Raw genomic sequence first — 21,711 nt, 5'->3', positions numbered from 1 at the left:
TTTGCATGTGGTTCACTTTAACGTCAAAATTAGGCCTCGGATCAGTGACGGTGCATAAGAAACCCATCAGTCAGTATAAGGGAATTAGCTCAAACATAACAACAACTTGATATTTCTATCAAAAGCATCCTGCAAGCTCCTGGCTTAGCTGGTGTAATCAGGTTAGCTAAACATCTCCTGTGAGGAAGTAATCTACTTTGATGCTGCCCGTCTGCTACCGAAACATTAAATTTCTGTCAGGCTATACAGTCTGAGCAGCAACCGCCAGTCCAGCCCACTCTGTAATTCAATTACATATGTTGACTCATGTCCTACTTAGCGTCCAGGCAGTCAACGGCCTGATTACGGAAGCCACAAATTGTCAAATACCAAACCTGAATAAACATTTATGTCTCTCAAAACCAGGAGGGTTGTAATTATGCTCTGTAACGTTATTTCAGAGGACATATGAAGTGTGGTGCAAGAGTTCAGCAACAAACTTCATTTCTCAGATCATCTGCATGGAAATTTGAACAGCTGCTGCAGTTCCAATTCTCAGTGAACTCATTGGACCCTGAACTCTTCCCAGAAGCTATAAACATTTAGGAAATAGAACAACATCAATCCCTGCAAACACAGTGTTTGTTTGTAGGATTGGTTACAAAAATTATTTTGTATTTTTTTTTAAAGTATCTGGAATAAGCTGGATTTTTTTTTTCAATTTCAACTGACATTTTCTACCATCTATGTCATGCAGTTACTGAATGTACAGTGTGAACACCGATAGATATCCGAAGTGACCATAAAACTTTTATATACAGCACAGCACATGTGATGTATGCAAGTTAGCCACAATATTAGAACCACTAACTGAAGTATAGGAAATCATTTAATTTAATCAGTTTATCAGCGCAATCCCACCAAAGCTGGAGCGACCAAACCCCAACAAACTAAATGTAGAGCAGAGTATCTTTTTGTGGAAGAATATGGGAAATTCCTTATGATGACAGGTAAACACACACAAACTATTTAGACAGATCAATCATGCTTTATTCCATCAGAATATTTTTTTCTTAATTGTTCCCTAAATAACTGCAATTAGTATTAGTGGAGGTTAGACTTTTTTTGATTGTCTTAAGCAATAGTCTTTGTACACGTGTGTGCTCCCTTTTTCTATAACAGTAATTGTTAAACTGCTAACTGTTACTACTAATGTTAAAGGATTCACTCGGCTTCAACATCACTCTGGGTTCTTGGCTAGCTGCCGGTGCAGATGCTTGCAAAGAATTGAAGTTGCGTTAGCAGCATAATGCAATTGTTTCTATCCAGGATGCAGTTTGCACTTCATAATCGGGCTCTCATCTTTTTGTGCAATAAAAATAAAGTAACACTAGCGTCTATGTCCCCGCTGTAGACTGTTACACTATTTCCTCCTCTGGCACAGGGACTGGACAAGCTGATTGCAGAGCAAAGGCAAGCAGACTAACTATTCCAAGAGAACTTAATCAGTTCCCGATTCCCATCCGTAGGCCCCACCCCACAACCCACGGCAAAGTCCCCACTTACACAGGTGCTGTTTCCATGCTTGTGAGCCATTTTGGTAGCAACTGGTGTACTTGTTCACAGTAATGGTTGCTTTTAATGTTGAGATTGCTCAGTGTATATACATTGGTGGCAATCTTCTTCTCTTAAACTATGCATACGGGCCACATAAATTGACTGATTTTTATATAGTGCTTTTCTACTTTAACTGAGCACTCAAAAGGCTTTAAATTACATGTCTCATTCATCCAGTCATACAAACACTAAGTGCTTTCTAACATCGGAGAAGAACTAGGGGTTCAGGATCTTCCCCAGGGATGCTTTACAATACAGACTGGAGCAGCCAGGAATCAAACCACCAGCCTTCCAATTAATAGATGATCTGCTCTGACTCCTGAGTTACAGCCAGTCCCAGTACAGGGAGACATACATGCGAGTTTGGTCTGAAGGGAAATAGACCATAAAAATAAGAAATAAAAATAAGAAATGCAATTTCAATATTTTGCCTCACTGTTTCTCCATTCAGTCTGTCAACTCTGCTCCCTCTAACCAGGAAAACACAAGGGCTTGTCTCCTTGGTGTAACCATGTTACTTTTGTGTGCTGACATTAATGGTTTGGAAAACCACTCTCATGACACAATTCATTCTTAAAAACTTCAAAAATTGTGCTCTCCTTCTCTGCAGTTTTCACACTTTGAAAAGCAAACCACTGAGCCAGACAGGATGGCTCACTGGCGCCTTTGGCGAGCTGGTTCTGACCCGTGGGCCGTATGTTTGACACCCACCAGACTGATGGAGCAATTATGGCGTGACTGAATGTAATGTAACATAAACTTACACAGCAAAAACTCTATTTGTGCAGTTTTTATACAAACAGCAACAGCCTGCCTCCTGAATGACCACATTTCCAGTCATGTATCTGCCAGTAATTACAAAATAAGTATTAATGTTCTGGTTCATGAATGTAAAATAATATGCTGTTCATGTTGTCATTAATTTACTTATTTGTAACCTTTAATTTATCCAAATGCTGTTTAACCATTCTATAATTATTACCAGTCTATAATATCTGAATTATATTTCTCTAAACAGAGTCATTGAAGATGGAACATTTTGCTTTAATATTCTTATTTTTGGAGCATTTTTGATGTATTGGTTTCCACAGTGAATTAATTCAAGTGTTGCAACCCTCTTTCTTAAATATTAAAATCAATTTGTGTACTTATTTTATATATTTTTCAGGAGTGGCTTTGTCCCGTATTCACTATAGTGTTACAGTTTCTTCGGAAGTACCATAATCTGGCCACTAGATGGAGCGACTCACCTATGACTTGGACGCTCGCTGTACCTTACATTATATGCAAATATCTTACTTGATCGTATGATTCAGTGAAGAAAAAAAACTTACTAATAAAGCTCTAATAAACTCTTAATTATAACATCTTTCGAAAGAACGTGGCCTTAATATATATAATATAAATAAGAATTATTTTTTGTATGTTAATAGTTCTTCTGCAGTTCAAACGCAATATGTTATTTAATAATGATTCATCTGAATTGTCATTTTAATTCAAGCAGCTACTTCCAAAGCAGCTTGTGAAATTTCGACATTTCTTTAAGTTCGTGCAGACTTTATTGTGTTTTGTTCACCATCTTTATATTTGAAATCGTTTATACATTCTGAAAATGTGGTCTGGCATGTCAAAGAGGACTTTACAGCGCCCTGAATGGTTTTAAAATGATTATTTTGAAGAATTTCACCTCGTTTTATGCAAAGAATTTGTTAAACTATGCCTTTACTGTATACATTTATATTCTATATAAATAGTTTCTGTGGTGATCACTGTCTCCTTTTTTCTGCAGAAAAGATAATATGTCTCATATTATTTGACAATTAAGATCTCTTGGGGCATCCTTACCTGTCGTGTTTGATTGACGTCCTCTTCCACAAGCGGGGATAGCGAGCTGTACTCCACAATAGAGGAGGAAAGGCTGTGGGTGGGCAGGCAGGAGCACCGCTATCCAATGGGACTGGGGATGGGAGGGAGTTTGGCGAACTCCGGCTTTGTTCTAACTTACTGGGACTCCAGCACAATATGACTGAAGCGTCTGCACCGTTATTCTACGGGACGGTGCGTAGGCTCGCTCGCCTGCATACACTTAACACCGCTGACTTGCGCTCCAACTTTGGATAAACTTTTTTTTACGCATCTCCAAGGAGTCGGGAACTTTTATTTTCTTTTGTCTTTCATGGGATTGTCTGATTTCTTCTTGAAAATGCTATTTAAAGAGTTGAAATGAGACTTTCCTGAGCTGCAGGAATCATTCTCTCCGTTTAGAGGATCTTGTTGCAATTAAACGGCGCGGTGCGCAGGATAAAATAACACTTCTGGAGCACTTTGGTACACTGACTAAGCGTGGAAAGAGTTTCTCGTTGAGTTTTGTCTGCACATTTTCTGGAATACAATGATTTAGTGACTCGTCCAAACTCAGTAAAGTTGATGCATCATAGGCATGAACTCTGTCTGAGAAAGGTGGACTGGCTAACTGACCATGGCGCTCACAGGTATGGGCTCAGGCCGGCTTCATTTGATTCTACTGATGTTATGGACTCTGTCGCGGTACTCAGCATCCAGCCAAGTCCGTCAAGAGTTTCAAGTCCTAGAGGAACAGCCCATTGGCACCTATGTGGGCACGATAGGGACCAAGCCCAGCTTCACGTACCGCTTCAGCGAAAATCACAAACTTTTTGCAATTAACGCCACCACGGGAGTCATTTCCACTTCATCTGTGATTGACAGAGAGGTTTTGCAAAGTGATGTCATCAACGTTGTGGTGCTGTCCAGCCATCCCACCTACCCTACTGAGGTCAGGATAGTAGTTTTGGATATTAACGATAACTCCCCGGTGTTTCCAGACGCGTCAATTGTCGTGTCTTTTAAGGAGGACGCCAGCAGCGGCAGGCAAGTGATCCTGGACACTGCTACAGATTCCGACATAGGAAGTAACGGAGTCGATCACACCACGTACAGAATAGTGAAAGGCAACGAGCAGAGGAAATTCCGCTTGGATATTACAGTCAATCCTAGTGGAGAGGGGGCATTCTTGCACCTTGTTTCAACCGGAGGCTTGGACAGGGAAGTTACTCCCTTCTACCAGCTCCTGATTGAAGTCGAGGACAAAGGAGAGCCGAAAAAGTTTGGCTACATGCAAGTAAACGTCACTATTCAAGACATAAATGACAACCCCCCGATTTTTGAGCAGGACCAGTATCAAACCAGTGTTTTTGAGGATGCAGCTGTAGGTTCAAGCATCCTGCAGATTACAGCATCAGATCAGGATGAGGGAGCAAATGCCGAGATCAGGTACTTTTTAGATGATGGGACACCTTTCCAAATTGACCCCAAAGCAGGTACTATTATAATAAAAGAAGGTTTGGATTATGAGAGTAAAAAAGAATATTCTCTGACTATTCATGCTGTAGATAATGGGGTGCCCTCTCTGTCAGGCAGAACAGAAGCCACTATCAAACTTTTAGATGTGAATGATAATGACCCTGTCGTGAAATTCCGTTATTTTCCCACTACTTCTAAATTTGCCTCTGTAGATGAAAACGCACAGATTGGCACAGTTGTGGCTTTGCTTACCGTTTCAGATGCAGACTCCTCTACAGCTAATGGTAACATATCTGTTTCAATCTTAGGAGGCAACGAGCAGAGGCACTTTGAAGTGCACAAATCTCCTGTGCCCAATTTAAGTCTGATCAAAGTGGCCAGTGTGTTAGACAGAGAGAGAATTTCCTCATACAACTTGACTGTGTCTGTGTCAGACAATGGTAAACCTATGGCTAGGTCTTCTTTTGCTAGTCTGGTTATTTTTGTGAATGATATCAATGATCACCCACCCATATTTCAGGAGACGGTGTACAGAGTAGATATCAGTGAAGATATACCAAAAGGCAGCTACATTAAAGGGGTTTCTGCAACAGATGGTGACTCTGGGCAGAATGCCAACCTGCGCTACTCCCTTGTGTCTGGAAATGCTTTGGGCTGGTTCTCCATCAGTGAAAACAGTGGTCTGGTAACCAGTGCTGCTTTGCTGGATAGAGAAATAGCATCTGAAATTGTGCTCAATATTAGTGCCAAAGACCAGGGGCTGCAGCCCAAAATGTCTTACACTAAATTGATAGTCAACATCACAGATGTGAATGACCAAGTGACCAAGTGCCTACATTTACACAGAGCACCTATCATGTTTCACTGGTGGAGCACGCTCCGGCCGGCACAGAACTGGTGGTGCTGTCTGCCTCAGATGACGACCTTGGGGCCAATGGAACTATCCGGTTTTCATTTGATGCAGAGACGCCAGCCAGCGTCCAGGAGCTGTTTCGCCTGGATGTCGTGTCAGGGCGATTAAGCACAGGCGTGGAGCTTGACAGGGAGGATCAGGCCTCCTACTTACTCCACATCCAGGCAGCAGATGCAGGCAGCCCCCCTTTGCACTCTGTAGGAAAAGTCAATATCACCCTTTGGGATATCAATGACAATAGGCCAGTTTTCTATCCTGTACAGTATTTTGCAAATGTGAAAGAGAACGAGCCCTCTGGTTCTTATGTAACCACGGTTTCAGCCACAGACCCCGATTTGGGTAGGAACGGCACAGTCAAATATATAATTACAGCTGGAGACTCTTCCAAATTCCGCATTAATAGCAATACAGGCAAAATTACCACACTGGTGCCCCTGGATAGAGAGGAGAAAACTGCTTACCAGTTGCAGGTGACAGCAGCAGATGGTAGTGGCCTGCGCTCACACACACCGGCCATTGTGACTGTAACTGTAATAGACACACAGGATAATCCACCAGTGTTCAGCCAGAAAGTGTACAGCTTTGTCATGTTTGAAAATGTAGGTGTTGGGACAGTTATAGGGACAGTGTCAGCAACCACAGTTGATTTAAATACAAACATTTCATATCTGATCACCTCAGGAGACCAGAGAGGGCTTTTTGCTGTCAACAGTGCAGGTCAGATCACAGCATCGAGCCAGATAGACAGAGAGGAGCAGGGCTTTTATCAACTCAAAGTTGTAGCCAGAGCTGGGGAGATCACAGGAGAGGCCTTTGTTAACATAACTGTAAAGGACTTAAATGATAATGCTCCTCATTTTATTCACGCTGTGGAGCATGTGAGCGCAGTGGAAAACTGGAGCACAGGTCATGTAATATTCCAGGCCAAAGCTTCAGATCCTGATGAAGGTGCAAATGGCATGGTGGTCTACAGCCTCAAACAAAACCCCAAAGGACTGTTTCATATTCATGAGAAGCATGGCCTCATCACGCTGACCGGGCCGCTGGAGATCACGACAAGTTCCTATGAGATTGAAGTCATTGCATCAGACATGGGAGTCCCTCAGCACACCTCCAGCCTCATCCTCATCGTCAGCGTATACGACGTCAACGACAACTCACCTGTATTTGACCAGCTCTCATACGAGGTCATCATCCTGGAATCTGAGCCTGTCAACAGCCGTTTTTTTAAAGTGGAGGCCACTGACAGAGACTCCGGTCTCAATGGCGAGATTATGTATGACATCGCTGGTGGGAACACAGGTGATGTGTTTGGCATTTTTCCAGACGGGCAGTTGTACATCAAAGCGGAGCTGGACAGAGAAATCCAGGACAGATATAACTTGGTGGTTACAGCCAAAGACAGGGCTGTGGAGCCGCTGAGTGCCACTGTAAATGTAACAGTGATTCTAGATGATGTAAATGATAATCGTCCTCTCTTTAACAGCACCAATTATGTGTTTCATTTTGAGGAAGAACAGAAGAGAGGGTCGCTTGTTGGGCAGGTTTTTGCTGAGGATAAGGACTTTGGCCCAAACAGTGAGGTCAGATACACATTTGAGACTCCACAGCCCAACTTTGAGCTGAATGCCATCACAGGGGAGTTGACGAGCACTTTGCAGTTGGACCGGGAGTCACTCATGAGACAAAGAGGCGCCGCTGTGTTCAGTTTTGTGGTTGTCTCGTCAGACCAGGGTCTCCCCAAACCCCTTAGAGACCAGGCCAAAGTGCAAGTTTACATACAAGACATCAACGACAACCCGCCCAAGTTCACCAAAGACATATTCCAGGCCTCCATCTCTGAATCAGCTCAAAACATGACACAGCTGCTACGGGTCTCTGCCTCAGATGTGGATGAGAACAAAAATGGACTGGTCCGCTATCACATCGCTGAAGGCAACGAGGAAGGCCAGTTCACAATCGATAGTAGCTCTGGACAGGTGACTTTGGTTGGAAAACTTGACTATGAATCCACATCTTCATATTCACTAAAAATCATAGCTGTCGATGCTGGGGCTGTGCCCTTATCCTCCTCTTGTATGCTTAGCATTAGCATCTTGGATGAAAATGATAACTCCCCCATCTTCCCTAAATCCTCACTGTCGGTTGACGTCCTGGAGAACATGAGGCTAGGGGAACTGGTGGCCTCTGTGACCGGCACCGATGCAGATTCGGGTCAGAATGCAGACATAACGTACAGCATCACAGCCACAAACAACCATGGCACTTTCAGCATCAGCCCTAACACTGGCAGCATTTTTTTGGTAAAAAAGCTGGATTTTGAAACGCAGTCATTTTACAAACTCAACATCACTGCAAAGGACAATGGCAGACCTCCCCGCTCCTCATCCATTCCTGTGGTTATTCGTGTCAGGGACTTTAATGACAACCCTCCCATATTTACCCCTGGAGACATTTTCAAATCCATCCCTGAAAATCTTCCTATCTCTGCCTCAGTTATGACCATTACAGCTCAGGACACAGATGCAGACATAAACGGCCAGCTGCAGTACTCGATTATTCAGCAGATTCCACGGGGAAACCACTTTAGCATTGACCCAAGCACTGGGCTTATATACACCAGCAAGGAAATTGACAGAGAGTTCTCAAATCTCTTTGAGTTGACAATCAAAGCCACTGACCAAGCAGTTCCAGTTGAATTTCGTCGCTATGCCCTGAAAAATGTAACAATATGGGTCACGGACCTTAATGATAATGTTCCCACTTTTGTGTCCCAGAATGCACTTGTGGCTGAGCCTAACATAGTCATCGGCTCCATCTTGACCACAGTGGTGGCCTTTGACCCGGACGATGGTGCGAATGGGGAGGTGGAGTATGAGCTTGTGGAAGGTGACTCGGACACTTTCATCATGGACAGGTACAGTGGGGATATTCGCCTGGCGTCCCAGCTGGTTCCATCCCGACTCATGTACACCCTCACAGTGTCAGCCACGGACCACGGCACTGACCGCAAGACCTCCAGAACTGAGCTGACCATCATCCTTCAAGGAGTGGATGGACCTGTTTTCTCCCAGCCCAAATACATCACCATCCTCAAAGAGGGCCAGCCACCGGGCACCAACGTCATCTCCCTGGATGCCTCGAGTCCTAGAGGCTCTGCAACCAAAGTGGAGTATTTCATTGTGGCGGTGCGCAGCGGCGGAAAAGCTGTGGGTCGCCTTTTCACCATCGGCCGACACACAGGAGTGATACAGACAGCTGCAGAGCTGGATCGAGAACAGGGGTCTGACCTCTACCTGGTGGATGTGTACGCCATTGAGGCAGACGCCAGCCAGCCGAGAACACAGCGTGCTGAGGTAAGGATACTGCTGACTTTTCTATTCTCTGCAGGTACTGGAAAGCCACCTTATATTTTGCACTATTGGTCTACTTGATCTGTTTGGCAGGAAAAGGGCATGAACTCACCCACTGGCACTTGTTAGAGACATTTGGATTAAATAAATGTAATAAGCAAAGTTGGAGGGTGGGTGACTGTCCAAGTCACACATAAAACAGAGCCACCAATTGCATTTGGGTGTGCATTCATTTTTTCTTTTTTTACACACACACTTTGCATTATATTAAATCATAATTTTGTTGGACACGACTAAGAAAACCTTGTTCTTTGGTGTGATAACTTTATTGTTCTCGTTTCCAAAGCATTCTAGCCATAACAATTCATCTTGAGTGTGGCTCCTCTAATATTTGAGTCTCGGAAAGGAAATGAGCATTGCATGTCTTCTGCGGAAGCTCCTCTAGCGCTTTCCTGAACTGAAATATTCTTATCAGCAGGTTATGAACTGCACAAATCAAAGAAAGACCACTTTTTAATTTCCCTACAGTTGACATAATTCATTCAAGGCTGCTCAATTTCAAGACCCACAATGGTTTCTTTTGTGTGTGAAGCAGAAATGAAAAGGAGAGCCATTCATACGGTGTTCCAGTACAGGTATGCATCATCAGCGCTGGTATTACTTTGAGCCTTTGGGCCTAAGGCTGTTTTGGCACTGGGGTGGTCTTTGGGTGCCTTTATACCACCAGGAACTGCTCCACAGGCAATAAGTGACCATTAAAATTAGTTGACCTCTTAAGACTTTGTAAAAGGATCAGGACAGAGAGAATGAAATTTAAGCTGTCCATTGAGTTTCTTTGCATTATGCGATGCACTGCTTTTAGGTTTTCTCTGAAGGAGATGGAGTTAATTCTCTCAAGTGTCATGTGGAAACCCTAAGGCCAGTTTGGGTGACTAATACCTAGCCACTAGTCAAATTAAAAGCAAATGTGATTCTATATATGTTTTTGAAATTTTAGCCAGGGCTTAAAATACCATGTTGTTACAGACTCGATGACACACATACCTCATATATTTAAAGAAAAAATGTGTTTCGTGTTAGTGCATATCTGAGGATGCCTGATGCAAAATGATTTAGGAGTTTAGGATTAGCAGTTCAAGATTGATGCCTTTTCAACCAAGACGCATATTGAAACTGAAATCCAATACAGCAATCTGTTATTTGGAGACAAACTCACATATTATTGAAATCAAGGATTACTTGGCAAAATCGTGTTAGCAGAGTTAACTTAAAAGTTTGCCCAGGCCAAATGGGAATATCAAATGTTCTCTCACTTTGCCTGCAGCAAAGATGGCAATCTACTTTCCTGTAGACTCTGCTGTCGGGCTAATGAGAGAATATAGTGCTTCACTGCTTCATTCCCAAACGTTAAACTCTAGATTGGTTTCATGCTAAGTTTGAACTTTCTCACCCCTTGGAGAGATGACTTTACCATACCACCTGGCCGAGTAGTCAATCTCTCCCGTTTGAGAAGCGTGAGATCTAATAACGTAGTGGAATTCAAATGACCGTCCACATTTGGATACACGGGCTGGTTTTTGTGCTGCAAGGCAATAAGCAGTCGGTTTTATGACCACATTTTTTTTAACAGCACAGATGAACAGGTTCTGTTCATACTGTTTGGGTCTCCTCTGTCAATGGGACCTCAATGCACAGTGTGGTACAACAATGTAAACCTTCTGACTTAGACTAATGTTTTTCCAGTGCAGTGTTTATACACCAGATACCCGGTAGCAACTTGGGGAGTATTTCCATCCAAGAGGTTATGACCCTTTCACATTCTCCATTTCCCATTTTCCCCATTGATTGGATGCATGAGAGAAAGCTGGCATTTTCTCCTGCACTGTGCACCACGTGTGATGTTTTGGAAACACTTAAACACAGAGAATCTAGTTGGACATGCTTTATCAGTGGCTGCAATCTCAAACAGCTCGGGATGTTTGTCAGTAATTGTTGGTTGGTGCCTTCTGGCAAACATCTGGGTCATATGTAATATCCAGTGAGGTCTTCATTTAACCAAACAGCGATTCTACTTAAAGTTTGTTAATCGTATTTTTGCTGTTGTCATTTTGCATTTGGAAATGTTTTTCCTATGACTTCAATACCCAGAGATCTGAGTTTCTTTCTCCTGTTTCCTACTTTGGGTAAATATGCTGGGGAAAACATGTCTTGGCGGAAGCTTTATCTATTGTTGATGAATTCATTGAGTGTTTAGAAGGATGTTTTTCATTTGAGTCAAAGTTTTGATTCATCACATCCTGGAATGTACGTGTTTACAGGCGAAGAAATATGTTGGTTCCACTTTGGGCCATCGGCAACATGACAGAAGGTGTTTATAAGCTAGACGAAACACCTGCGATTAGGGTTTATATGTTAACTGCCAAAAGTAAAATGGCCATTACATGCAAATGTCACCTGCCATGTGACAGTGGGGCTGCAGCAGACTATTGTTTATTATTGTTCTTTAGAATGGCAAAAGCATCCATCAAAATGACCCAGTCTCTGTGTCTTGTATATTAAAATCATGTTTCGGCATTACTCAGAGTCATAGCCTTTGATCAGTAAACGCTAAGTGACTGAATAGTTTGCTGGTTCTTAGAGGAGAAATGAAACTGTAGTTGCAAAAGCAACTCTGTCTATCTCCACTGTCTGTATTGCACTTTCTGGGTAAAATATGTCTTTGTACCCTTTAAATGAACTTAAGCATCCTAGACATGTCACACAGCTTCCATTTGTGTTGGCAGTTTTTGCAGACTTTTCATTGCCACCTTTCAAAATCTATTTTTTCTTCTTTTTCAAGTTGCATATTTGGTTGGAGCATTCCTTTGCATAAAGGAGTGAATGCTGTTGTAGAAACCAGAGGTCTTACTGGTCTCTGTTTCTTATCCTCTCTGCACACTCTCCCTTCATCAGCCTCCTCCTCACATTCAGATGCATCAGCCCCTATACAATGTAGTGCTACAACTGTTTTCTTAACTCACTGTGAATCAAAATGAAGTGCTGTTTTTTGGACAGACCCTCAAGTGCCACGTCAGGCCTTGCCCCCTCCTCCTAAAGGCATTGTTCCCCCCTTAAAAGTAAACACAGTCGCAGTGTTGAACAGGCCTTCCTTTGTTTTACTTTCGCGGATAAAGTGTTGCGCTGCCCCGGCCGCGATTCGAGAGGCTTTTATTATTTTTTTTGTCTGTGCCAGCGTCTTTCCTTGGCAGATTTAGGCATGTGTATGGATGCCCCTGTCAGCCAGCTTTCCTCCCCTGTCTGCACCACTGAGCGACGCACAGTCAATCTGTTTGGGCTCATGAAACTGAGGAAAGAAAAGAGTGTTTTGGGAGGGTTGTGGACATGTCAGACGGTATTATTGGGAGTTGTGGGAATAAAGGAAGAGGTGGGGTGACGGGAAGCGTTATTAGGAGGGTGTTCGAAGTGCCAGACACAGGGACCCTTGCAAGGACATGGGAAGTGAGAGGCACAGTTGTGGTCCAGGATCATGTTCCAAGCAGGTTCAAGAAAGAGGGATCAGTCTGCTAGCAGGTTTTGGACATCATAGTCGGGGAATGCAGTCAGATACTAGGCTCAAATTAGTGTTGGTCTATTGTTATGGATAGTTTGAACTCCATTACTGTAGATTCATCATCCCCTTCTCGTTAAAGCTGTATATCTTCATGTCTTTACATCTCATTTGTATCTGCGTGCCTGTTTTGTGTCTCTGAGAAACTGCTTGTAGTCTCACTGTCAGATTCATAAATCTCAATGGTAGCAAAATGTCAAAGTCCTTTCGCTTTCTCCATATTTCATGATGCTGAAGCTCCTCTAATGTGAATTCTGAGGGAAATGTGATCAGAAGCATCGTTGGGGTTGTAGAGAAGACAAAAAAAGCCTCCCTGAAATACAAAACCTGTAAAGCCATCCAGGTCAGCGAGGCAGGAGAACAAGGTCACGTACATGATGATGTGATATGCATGCTGGTTCTTCTTTGTGCATTCGTGTCGTTTTGTGAGCGTAATAAAGGCTGAAATATTGATGACTACAGTTTCCACAGAAAAGAGGGAATATTATTACCGATAACTCCAGCTGTGCATTTAAATTTCCTGCATCAAAAAAAATAGGAAAAAATGCTTTCATTAGATTTGAGTCATATGCAAGTTTAGTATGAAAATTTCATGTTTCTCAGAAGGCACATTTTACAAGAACTGGATGAAAAATGATGCAGAACAAACTGCATCCTTGTGTATTGTAATTCATGCTTTAATTGCGATATTTTGCTTGTGCACATGTGCTTGAGAGAGGGTGGTAATACACTATTCTAGCCATTACCCGGGTTGTAATTCACCCCGTAATCCGGACAAGCGATTTAAAATGGTGACCGAAGAGGTGACGCATCTGCTCAGCTCTCCTGGTAGGTGGTCTCTTCGGGTTTTGGGTGAACCTGTGAGTGAACCGGTGTTGGGGAGTGCCGGTTGTCTCAGAGCGTCTATTCGTTTTAACGAGACGCAATCGCTATAAAAGCTGAATAAACATTCACTCATGCGTAGACGCCTGCAAGCAAATGCTGCCAGAAACACACACACACACACACACACACACACTGACCACAATCTCACACAGACTCATGAGCAGAAATATGAAATGGTAGCAACAGTCAAAATAATTGTTTAATTTTAATTAGTATGATTATGTTACTGTCAAATAAGATCATTGAGAGCTCTTTTCTGCGGATTCAAAGTCAAACTCATGTCGGCCTTTTATTGTATTGAACTGTCTGTTTGCGTTTGCCTTTTATTTTGTGCTTTGCTGAAATTTTGCTTGTTTTACGTTCTTACAGATGCTTGTATTAGTGATGAAGATCAAAAATACTGTGCTATACGTTTTTTCTGAAGAGCTCTCGTACGCTATAGAGTAGTTGCTACAGCAGGCCTCCTCAACATATGACTTTTTTCTCATAACACAGCTCATAACACACACTTATGAAACTCGGGCCTGAAAGGTTAAGACCTGGATCACATTGTTCTGCTGTGCCATGTTCTATAAAGTTAAGCCAACCATTGCATTAGAAATGAAACGGCTAAAGTAACCCTTTTTTTGGCACAGAAACTGGTAAATCCCACAACTCACTTTCAGTTTTTCACCTACTAAAATGAATAAGGAGTCAAATTCTTTAATCGTGGTATAATCATAAATGAATCTCCATGTGTTGTGTAGCAGTTAGGCTTGAAACCTTCCTTTATGTTATAGTTGAATAGTTAGAGTTAGAGCTGGATCAGGTAACTCTGAACCATCCATTAGAAAGGCGGCTGTGGGTTCAGGCTCCTGGGGGACGTCCCATGATGCACTGAGCATTTATTCTCCACTTTGTCTTTTCACTCACGATGTGTATGTATGTGTATGGTCCCCAACCCCCGGGCCTCGGACCGGTACCGGTCCGTGAGTCGTTTGGTACCGGGCCGCGAGAGTTGAGGCTCAGGTGTGAAATGTGTGGTTTTCAGGGTTTTTATCGGTTTTCAGCGTTATTTTGTTATCGTTTTTATCGTTAACTCGGTTTTCCTGGGTCTTTTCACGTCTGTTATGAATAACTCTTCTTTTTTTCAGTACCAGTACTAGTTTTATTTTGTTGTATTTTTCCGCGACACCTTAAAGGCCGGTCCGTAAAAATATTGTCGGGCATAAACTGGTCCGTGGCGCAAAAAAGGTTGGGGACCGCTGCACTACTGCATGTCATTACCTTTTTTAAAAAAAATTAATAGTTGTGTTTTGTCCTTGTCTCTCTATGCTTGTTTTTTTTTTTCACTTTGTCCTTCCCCTCACCTTCCAACCATTAAGAGGAGATGGCTGCCACTCCCTGAACAGGGTTGTGATCTCTTCCTGTTAAAAGGGAGTTTTTCGTCCCTACCATGCCAAGTGCTTTCACATAGGGGAATGTTTGATTGTCTCTAATACTTTAAGGTTTTCCTTGGAATATAAAGTGCTTTTCCTAGTTCATAAAAGTTCTTAAATGTTAAATATTGTGCAAAAACAGATAATTAAAATAAAGTTCAATCAAGAAGTCAGGAACAGAGTCATATTATGTATCTGACCTGCAGTTCAACTCAGTCTTTTGGTATTTGGGAATTTGCAATGGTGCTTTGGACACATGTCGAATCCAGTAAAATAAACTGACATCCAAGTAAACGACATCACTGTTAAGATTTCACTGGCATTGTCTGGACTTTCTAACACTCATTGTATTGTCTTCTGCGGGAAACTGAATTGTGCTGGTGTGGTAACCCTGCCCTGTTCTACTCTAAACAGGTTAAAACAAAAATTATTTACATATTCTATTTAAAAGAAAAAATGGCTAACCGCTAAATTATGTTCGTGAAAGGAATGTACGTGTGTATTAAAAGAAAAATCTTTAACTCTGCAGTTGACTGTCCGCAACTTTAAAAAAAAAACAAAATAAGTTTTTCCCCCTGCTCTGCCTCATGAAAAGTCAATGCAGGACCTTCGGTTAGAATAATAAATGAATGCGGCCAGAGCTGTGCATGCTCTGCAGAGTTTTGCATCATTGCGTTTATTTTCACTTCAGAGATTCATTTCTCTTGTTGTGTGACTTTGATTGTCATGCCTCATTTGGGAGGGGGTCATTCCTCTGTCTTAAGCACACATGCTCGGACCAAATGTGCGACTGAAATAGTATTAATCTCCGCTGGGAATGCCTTTCTCCTTTGGTCTGCAGGATCTGGCGTGATCAAAAGGGAGACCTTTATTGTTTGGTACTGTAGCAGGTGGGATTTCTTCAAGTGCAATCAGAAAGGTCGATGTGAAGCTGTGATCTAAAGTTTCCAACCTTTCCAGTCACTCAACCGCAAAAAAGTTAGATTGGGAGTAGCTGAAGTGGGAATGATCAGGTAGAGCTATGATTTGGTTTGTACATTTTGCCTGAGCAAGTGCTACATAAGGATATAAATCTTTGAGAGTATGACTACATCCCTGTGATTTCTTCATCACTCCTCTCTGCTCTGCTCTGACTGTGAAGGGACCATAAAATATACCCAAGTCTCTCCAGCTGAAAAAAAAAATGTTCCACTACTTTCACTTGTAAAACGAATGGAGTTTGAGAGAGAGAGAGAGAGAGAGAGGCAGAGTGGTGGGTTGATTTTGGCACATATTCTCAGTGGTAATAATGGATCCCAGCTACAGAATGATTTGTTCTTCCACGTGACTTACCAAGCTCTCTAGCATCAACAAACACTCCACATGCAGAAATACACACAGCAAATTTCCATTGTTTTCAGAGCTCAGACTTGACTGTGGTGCCTGGTTGACCTGTTCGTCTGCTTTGTGTCCCAGAAAAAACAAAAAAGAGCTACTTGCTGCTCTTTTTGCTCATCTCACTTCCCTCTCCCTCACGTCCATCAGTGGCACCCCTTGAGTGACATTTGGTGCTTTTGGCTCACTCACAGATCCTCACATCTTCAGGGACATCAAACAAAAAGGACACAGAGAAGACTTCTGCTGTGCATGCAGAGTTCTCACGTGCACAGCAGAAATGCATAGCCCTCATCTCCCCTGCTTGCGGTAAGATGAGTGACCCGCAGGCAGGAAGGGGTATCTCCCACAGCCTGGGCAGATAATTTAGGATCTAGAGATGGAGGGAGGTGAAAGGAGGAGGGGTAAGGGGAGTTAAGGTTGGAGCTGGGAGAAAGGGAGGGAGGAGTGGAGTAGGACTTTAGTGTCAGGAGAAGGAGACAAGCAAAAGATAGACTGGCACCAGAGAGCAAGAGCTTGTGTTATTGTTATCTCCCATCTTATTTTACGAGTTTTCCATCAAGAGAGTCACTGTAGCTCATGCTCTGCGTGCGCCACACTTTTAACTTTATTAAGAGGTTAACCATACCGTGATTTAGAGTCTAAGCAGAACTTATTTTTTTATGTTTTGTAGCTGTGTTGTTGTGATAATATTACTTTTCAAGCTTGCAAAATCTTTGCAAGCTTTGTCTTGCTCAGTCTGCTGTGCAGGTCTTAACTCAAAAAATAAGCCAAGCTGCGGTTGATTTGCAGCTGTTTTCAATTTTAGAATTGAAATATTTCAGCTCTCAAAATGTCCCTGCATGACTTTTCCGGCACTCAATTTCTGTGCAAGTTGTTAGATTTTTAGAATCATGCAATGGAGTGTTAGTCGTAATTCTGTTCGTGCTCTTCATTTGACAGCTTTTTGGACGTTTCTTGGACTTTGAAAATCCGCTGACCTATCTAATGTGATCTAATGGGTTTTCCCCCCATATTATAGCTGATTTTAATGTTTTGTTTCTTTTTGTTTTCTAATCCTTTCTTTTTCTCCTCTTAGAATTGTGTACTGTGAATATTATGGAGTGCTATTGAGGTCATTACAGACTCACGCTGTGCAGCCAGACATTGTTTAAAACCACATCATAAATCAATATATCAGCCTTAATTTGATAGAAATGTGTACAATATATATTTTCTTTAATAGCTTCAGCTGAGGAACCGAAAGAACAGCCTACGGCTGAGTGTTTAAAGGGTTGGTTCACCTAAAAAACAGAAATGTTATCGTTATTTGATGAACAAGTTAAAATAAGCCTAGAGAGAGATTAAAAAGATATTTATGTTTAAGGTTCTACTTAACTGACAGGTGCCTCTTATCGGGTGTTTCTGGGCAGATTGATTGCTTCTGAACCACCTTACAAACAGTCAGAAAACTCAAGCTGCTTAAATTCCCCGTATACATCCTCCTCCCTTGGGTTGTTTTGCTCAAACGATGTGGTTGTTTAAGCACGTAGTTGAGTGGAACGTCCCGGGAAAATTGCTCGTGGTCACCAGGACAATAACTGGAGAGTATGAGCTTCACTTTGTAGGATTATTATCTCATTGATGGAGATTCTTGGATCCGAGTTGTCTCCGTGCTGGCGCTGGTGCGCTGTATTTCCAAAGCAATAATCTTAAAGCATCTTTGATGGTGAAATCTCACAGAGTATGCTGGGTGCACGCTTCGCCTTCAAACGTTTCCATCTTGCACGGCATACTGTGTGGCTCTGCATGGCAGCTAGCAAATGCTGGCCCTCGATAGCAAACAAAACACAGTGTTTACACAAATTTCGAACAACTGATCTGCTGTCAGAAACAGAGCAGCAAGAACTCCTGGCTTGAAATAGCTAACCATTTTGGTGAGCGCGGCCCTGCTCTCCCCTCCTTGGTTGGGTCAGTTTAATTGAAACCAGCTGGTGAGGGTTCTGGGTAGCGATGCGCGGGGTCGACTCAGCGTGAGTCAGGCTTTTACCTGAGCTGCCCCCCTTTTGCTTTGTTGTCAGACAAAAGTTATGTTTTAAGTTTGTGATATCTCATGCAGCAGACTAAAGGAAAGTCTGACTGTTTTCAGCTCCTAAACGAGAGGGAAAAAGCTGTGGTTCTGGTTTCGATTACATTCGTTGACATTGTGCTATTTTCGCTTTTTTTTTTTTTTTTTTTTTTTTTTGCCCACTCTGTGATTTTCCTATGCAAATGGATGAAGTGGCCTAATTTCAGCAGGTTCTTTTGTGTCGAGGTGTAATTTAACAAACTGCTGCTCTCAAAGTTGACTTTATGGTCTTTCCTTTCAAACACTGTTGTTGACTTTGTATACATTTCTTAGTTATATGTGTGTTAAAGTGCAGATACGTGCCTGATTGCTCACATGCATGCCTCCGTATGCATGCCTTTAACCTACTGTTCTTGCGTACTTTTTACCAAATTTTTCTGAAGTTATCCTGCTCGCTGGCACTGACACGTAGTTCACTGAGATGGGAAAAAAACCCTAAACAGCCCACTGAACAATGAATCATCCGAAACATTGTCTAAACTTGGCTGGCCGGCTGTTGACAGACAGATCGTAATGAAGTTTCCCTCCCACGACACTAAGATCTAACGGTATTACATAGAGGGTGATCAGATATTACATTATGTTTCTATCTGCTCCAGGGGGCTTCTGCTATTGAGCGCTTCACTTACAGTGAGGCGTGCAGACTGAGCGCAGATGCCTGTGGGTGTATGAGAGCAAAATAGCAACAACTCAACACTTACAATTCAAGTCAATCGAAATCTGCTCACGTTCTTCTTAAATAGCCAAAAAGATCTATTATTCTTCTCATTGAGTCTTTTTTTTTAAATATTTGAGTCGCTTTGTAATCATTGTAAATGCCATACTGAGGTAATCAAAACAAATATTTATTCTAGGAAAATGTGAAGCAACTGAAGTGAGCTGAAAACAGTGCCAGCTTGCTCTCTGCGTTGTCAGTTTCGTTTCACTAGATGAAGGACTTTAAAAAGAACTGCACCTTTTTTGCACGTTAGCATTTTGGCGCACGTTTTCATGCATCTAACTGATGAATTATCAAATTATCAAGGCTATGAATAAGCTTGGACTTGACTCCTGGAGTGTTTGTTTAATGATCAGTCATACTAGAGTACCAGCGTCTCACCTGGAAATACCATCAACGACCTGCCCAGCACCCTGCTTCACACCCAGTGTCAGCTGACATTGGCTCCGGGGCCCTGGTTGGATAAGCTGTTAAGAAAACAGATTGATGGAATTAATGTAAAAGTATAATTGAATCAAGGAAACTGACATTTCTGAGAGCATCAATATATCCAGTGTGTGCCTGACGGCTTACTTAATGGACTCTGAAATCACATAACTGAGCTGTTCAAAGGTGCAGTGCTTTTTTAGAGATATCTACTATTAAAGACACTTACATTAGTTTGCATTTTATTGAAATATGTCTCTTGTCAGATATTAAAGTTTATTGAAATGCAATATACAAGTGATGTCTGCATTCCTCAGGCGCGCCAGCTAGCTCAGTGCTAATCCGTCCTCCTGCAGATTTACACATGATCCTGCACAGGTTTCGTGCCATTCGATGCAGCTATTTGATAAACACTCAGTGATCCGATGAAATGCGACACTCTCAGGATCCTTCCCAGTCACTCTTGTGACCTTTGACCTCACTTGGCAGAACTGGAACGGAAGCACAGCAACATCTCTTGGCAGCTAAAGAGCCAGCTATGTGTCTGTCACAGTGTCTGTGTGAGTGGATATACTCTTATAGAAAGTGCGATTGTGTTTCATCAGGCCAAAAAAACACTTGTGCGTATGTGTGTGAGAGCATGTTAACATGTGACAGAGTCCTGCAGCGTGGTAGACTGGCAGCCTGAGCGTGAACTCTGCATGCTTTCTTTATGTCTCTGACGTCTGACAAGGCTGAGGCGCTGTTGGTAATGATGTGGTTATTACTTCCCATCATGCCTCACTGCAGGCCGGGCCGTAAAACAGTGCGATATATTCACTGTGTCCCTCACCGACTGCCTACTGTGGCCAGCACTTTGTGGCTGTTTTATGAAGCGTTTTCCACTTAGGGATACACTCATGGGACCTCGTTCACCAAACTGCTCTTCAATGTGATATCATCATGTTGTGTAAAAGATACAATTATAATTTTATTTGCTTTTGTCATGTCTTTGAGACAGTATTTTTAAAATTTGATAGCTGGGAGATATTCTACATTAATAATAAAAAAGATACATTTCACATATGAAAAGTTTGAATATTTTGTTGATGTGTTGTCTAAAGTCAAATGGCAATGCAGTCTTCAAAGGCTATTTGCTAACAAATATATAATATAAATGGTTGCTTATAATAGGGAACAGACACCCGACAAAGAACTGTCAACTGATTTTGCATTTTTCCTCACTTATGTCCCTCAGTTTTATAAATCCATAATCAATAATGAGAAAGAGAACTATCACAGGAAAAGTCTAATTTTCAGGGCTTCCGTTACCTTTTTTCCACCTGCGTAGTGCTCCTGCCCAATCTTGAAACTTTTCCACAGGTTTTGACAAAAAACAAAAGACTGGTGCCAGTGCCAGAAAACTAGCACTCGGCATGCCACCACAGCAATTACTGGGCCCAAAGTTGTAACCACTTACATTAGTGGCTCTGGGAGGGACTACTGCAAGAATTTAAACAGTAATTCATAGATGCAGACCCCAGATATCCATCTTCTGTGACTTTATTCCCACAAAAACTATTCCAATTTCTCCCGTATAACACTACCTAACATTAGGTGCTTAAATCGGACAAAATGTGGGCTTGTCTAAGGTAGAGCTGGCACCACCACTGGTGGAAATTAGGCGTATTGTTAAATTGACTTACATGTGGTCATATCAAGGGATACACTATGGAGGACAGCTTCAAGAGCTGAGTGCAACTAGAGCAACTTATTCACTGAAGCTAGGATTATCTTGTTATTCTTATGACAACATATTCATGCCTTAAGAAATGTTCAAAGAAGATTGTAATGACACATTTTTTTATATTTAATGGCTTTATAGTTTTTACAGTGTTTTCTTTGTCTCGCTTGAATTCGGGGTATTCTCTTTTGGGAATTATACTCTCACCGTGGAATGCAATCAGTAAAAGGGGATGGGCATCGGATTTCAAATTGTCTTTGAAACTCAAGA

General features: G+C 42.2%; 1 protein-coding gene across 1 annotated transcript in view; it reads left to right on the top strand.

The window, feature by feature from the left end:
- Positions 1 to 3,586: 3,586 nt before the first annotated feature.
- LOC102305668 (protocadherin Fat 4) overlaps positions 3,587 to 21,711 on the top strand; it is a 100,059-nt gene continuing 81,934 nt past the window's right edge. The window contains 2 exon segments of the mRNA XM_014334137.2: positions 3,587 to 5,737; positions 5,740 to 9,186. Of these exon segments, the coding sequence (XP_014189623.1) occupies positions 4,076 to 5,737; positions 5,740 to 9,186 (5,109 nt within the window). The 5' untranslated portion in view covers positions 3,587 to 4,075.

The sequence above is a fragment of the Haplochromis burtoni genome, unplaced genomic scaffold (assembly GCF_018398535.1).
Source record: "Haplochromis burtoni strain Fernald_Lab_line unplaced genomic scaffold, NCSU_Asbu1 Contig_73, whole genome shotgun sequence".
Classification (NCBI taxonomy): Eukaryota; Metazoa; Chordata; class Actinopteri; order Cichliformes; family Cichlidae; genus Haplochromis; species Haplochromis burtoni.
This window is presented reverse-complemented; position numbering and strand designations above follow the sequence as displayed.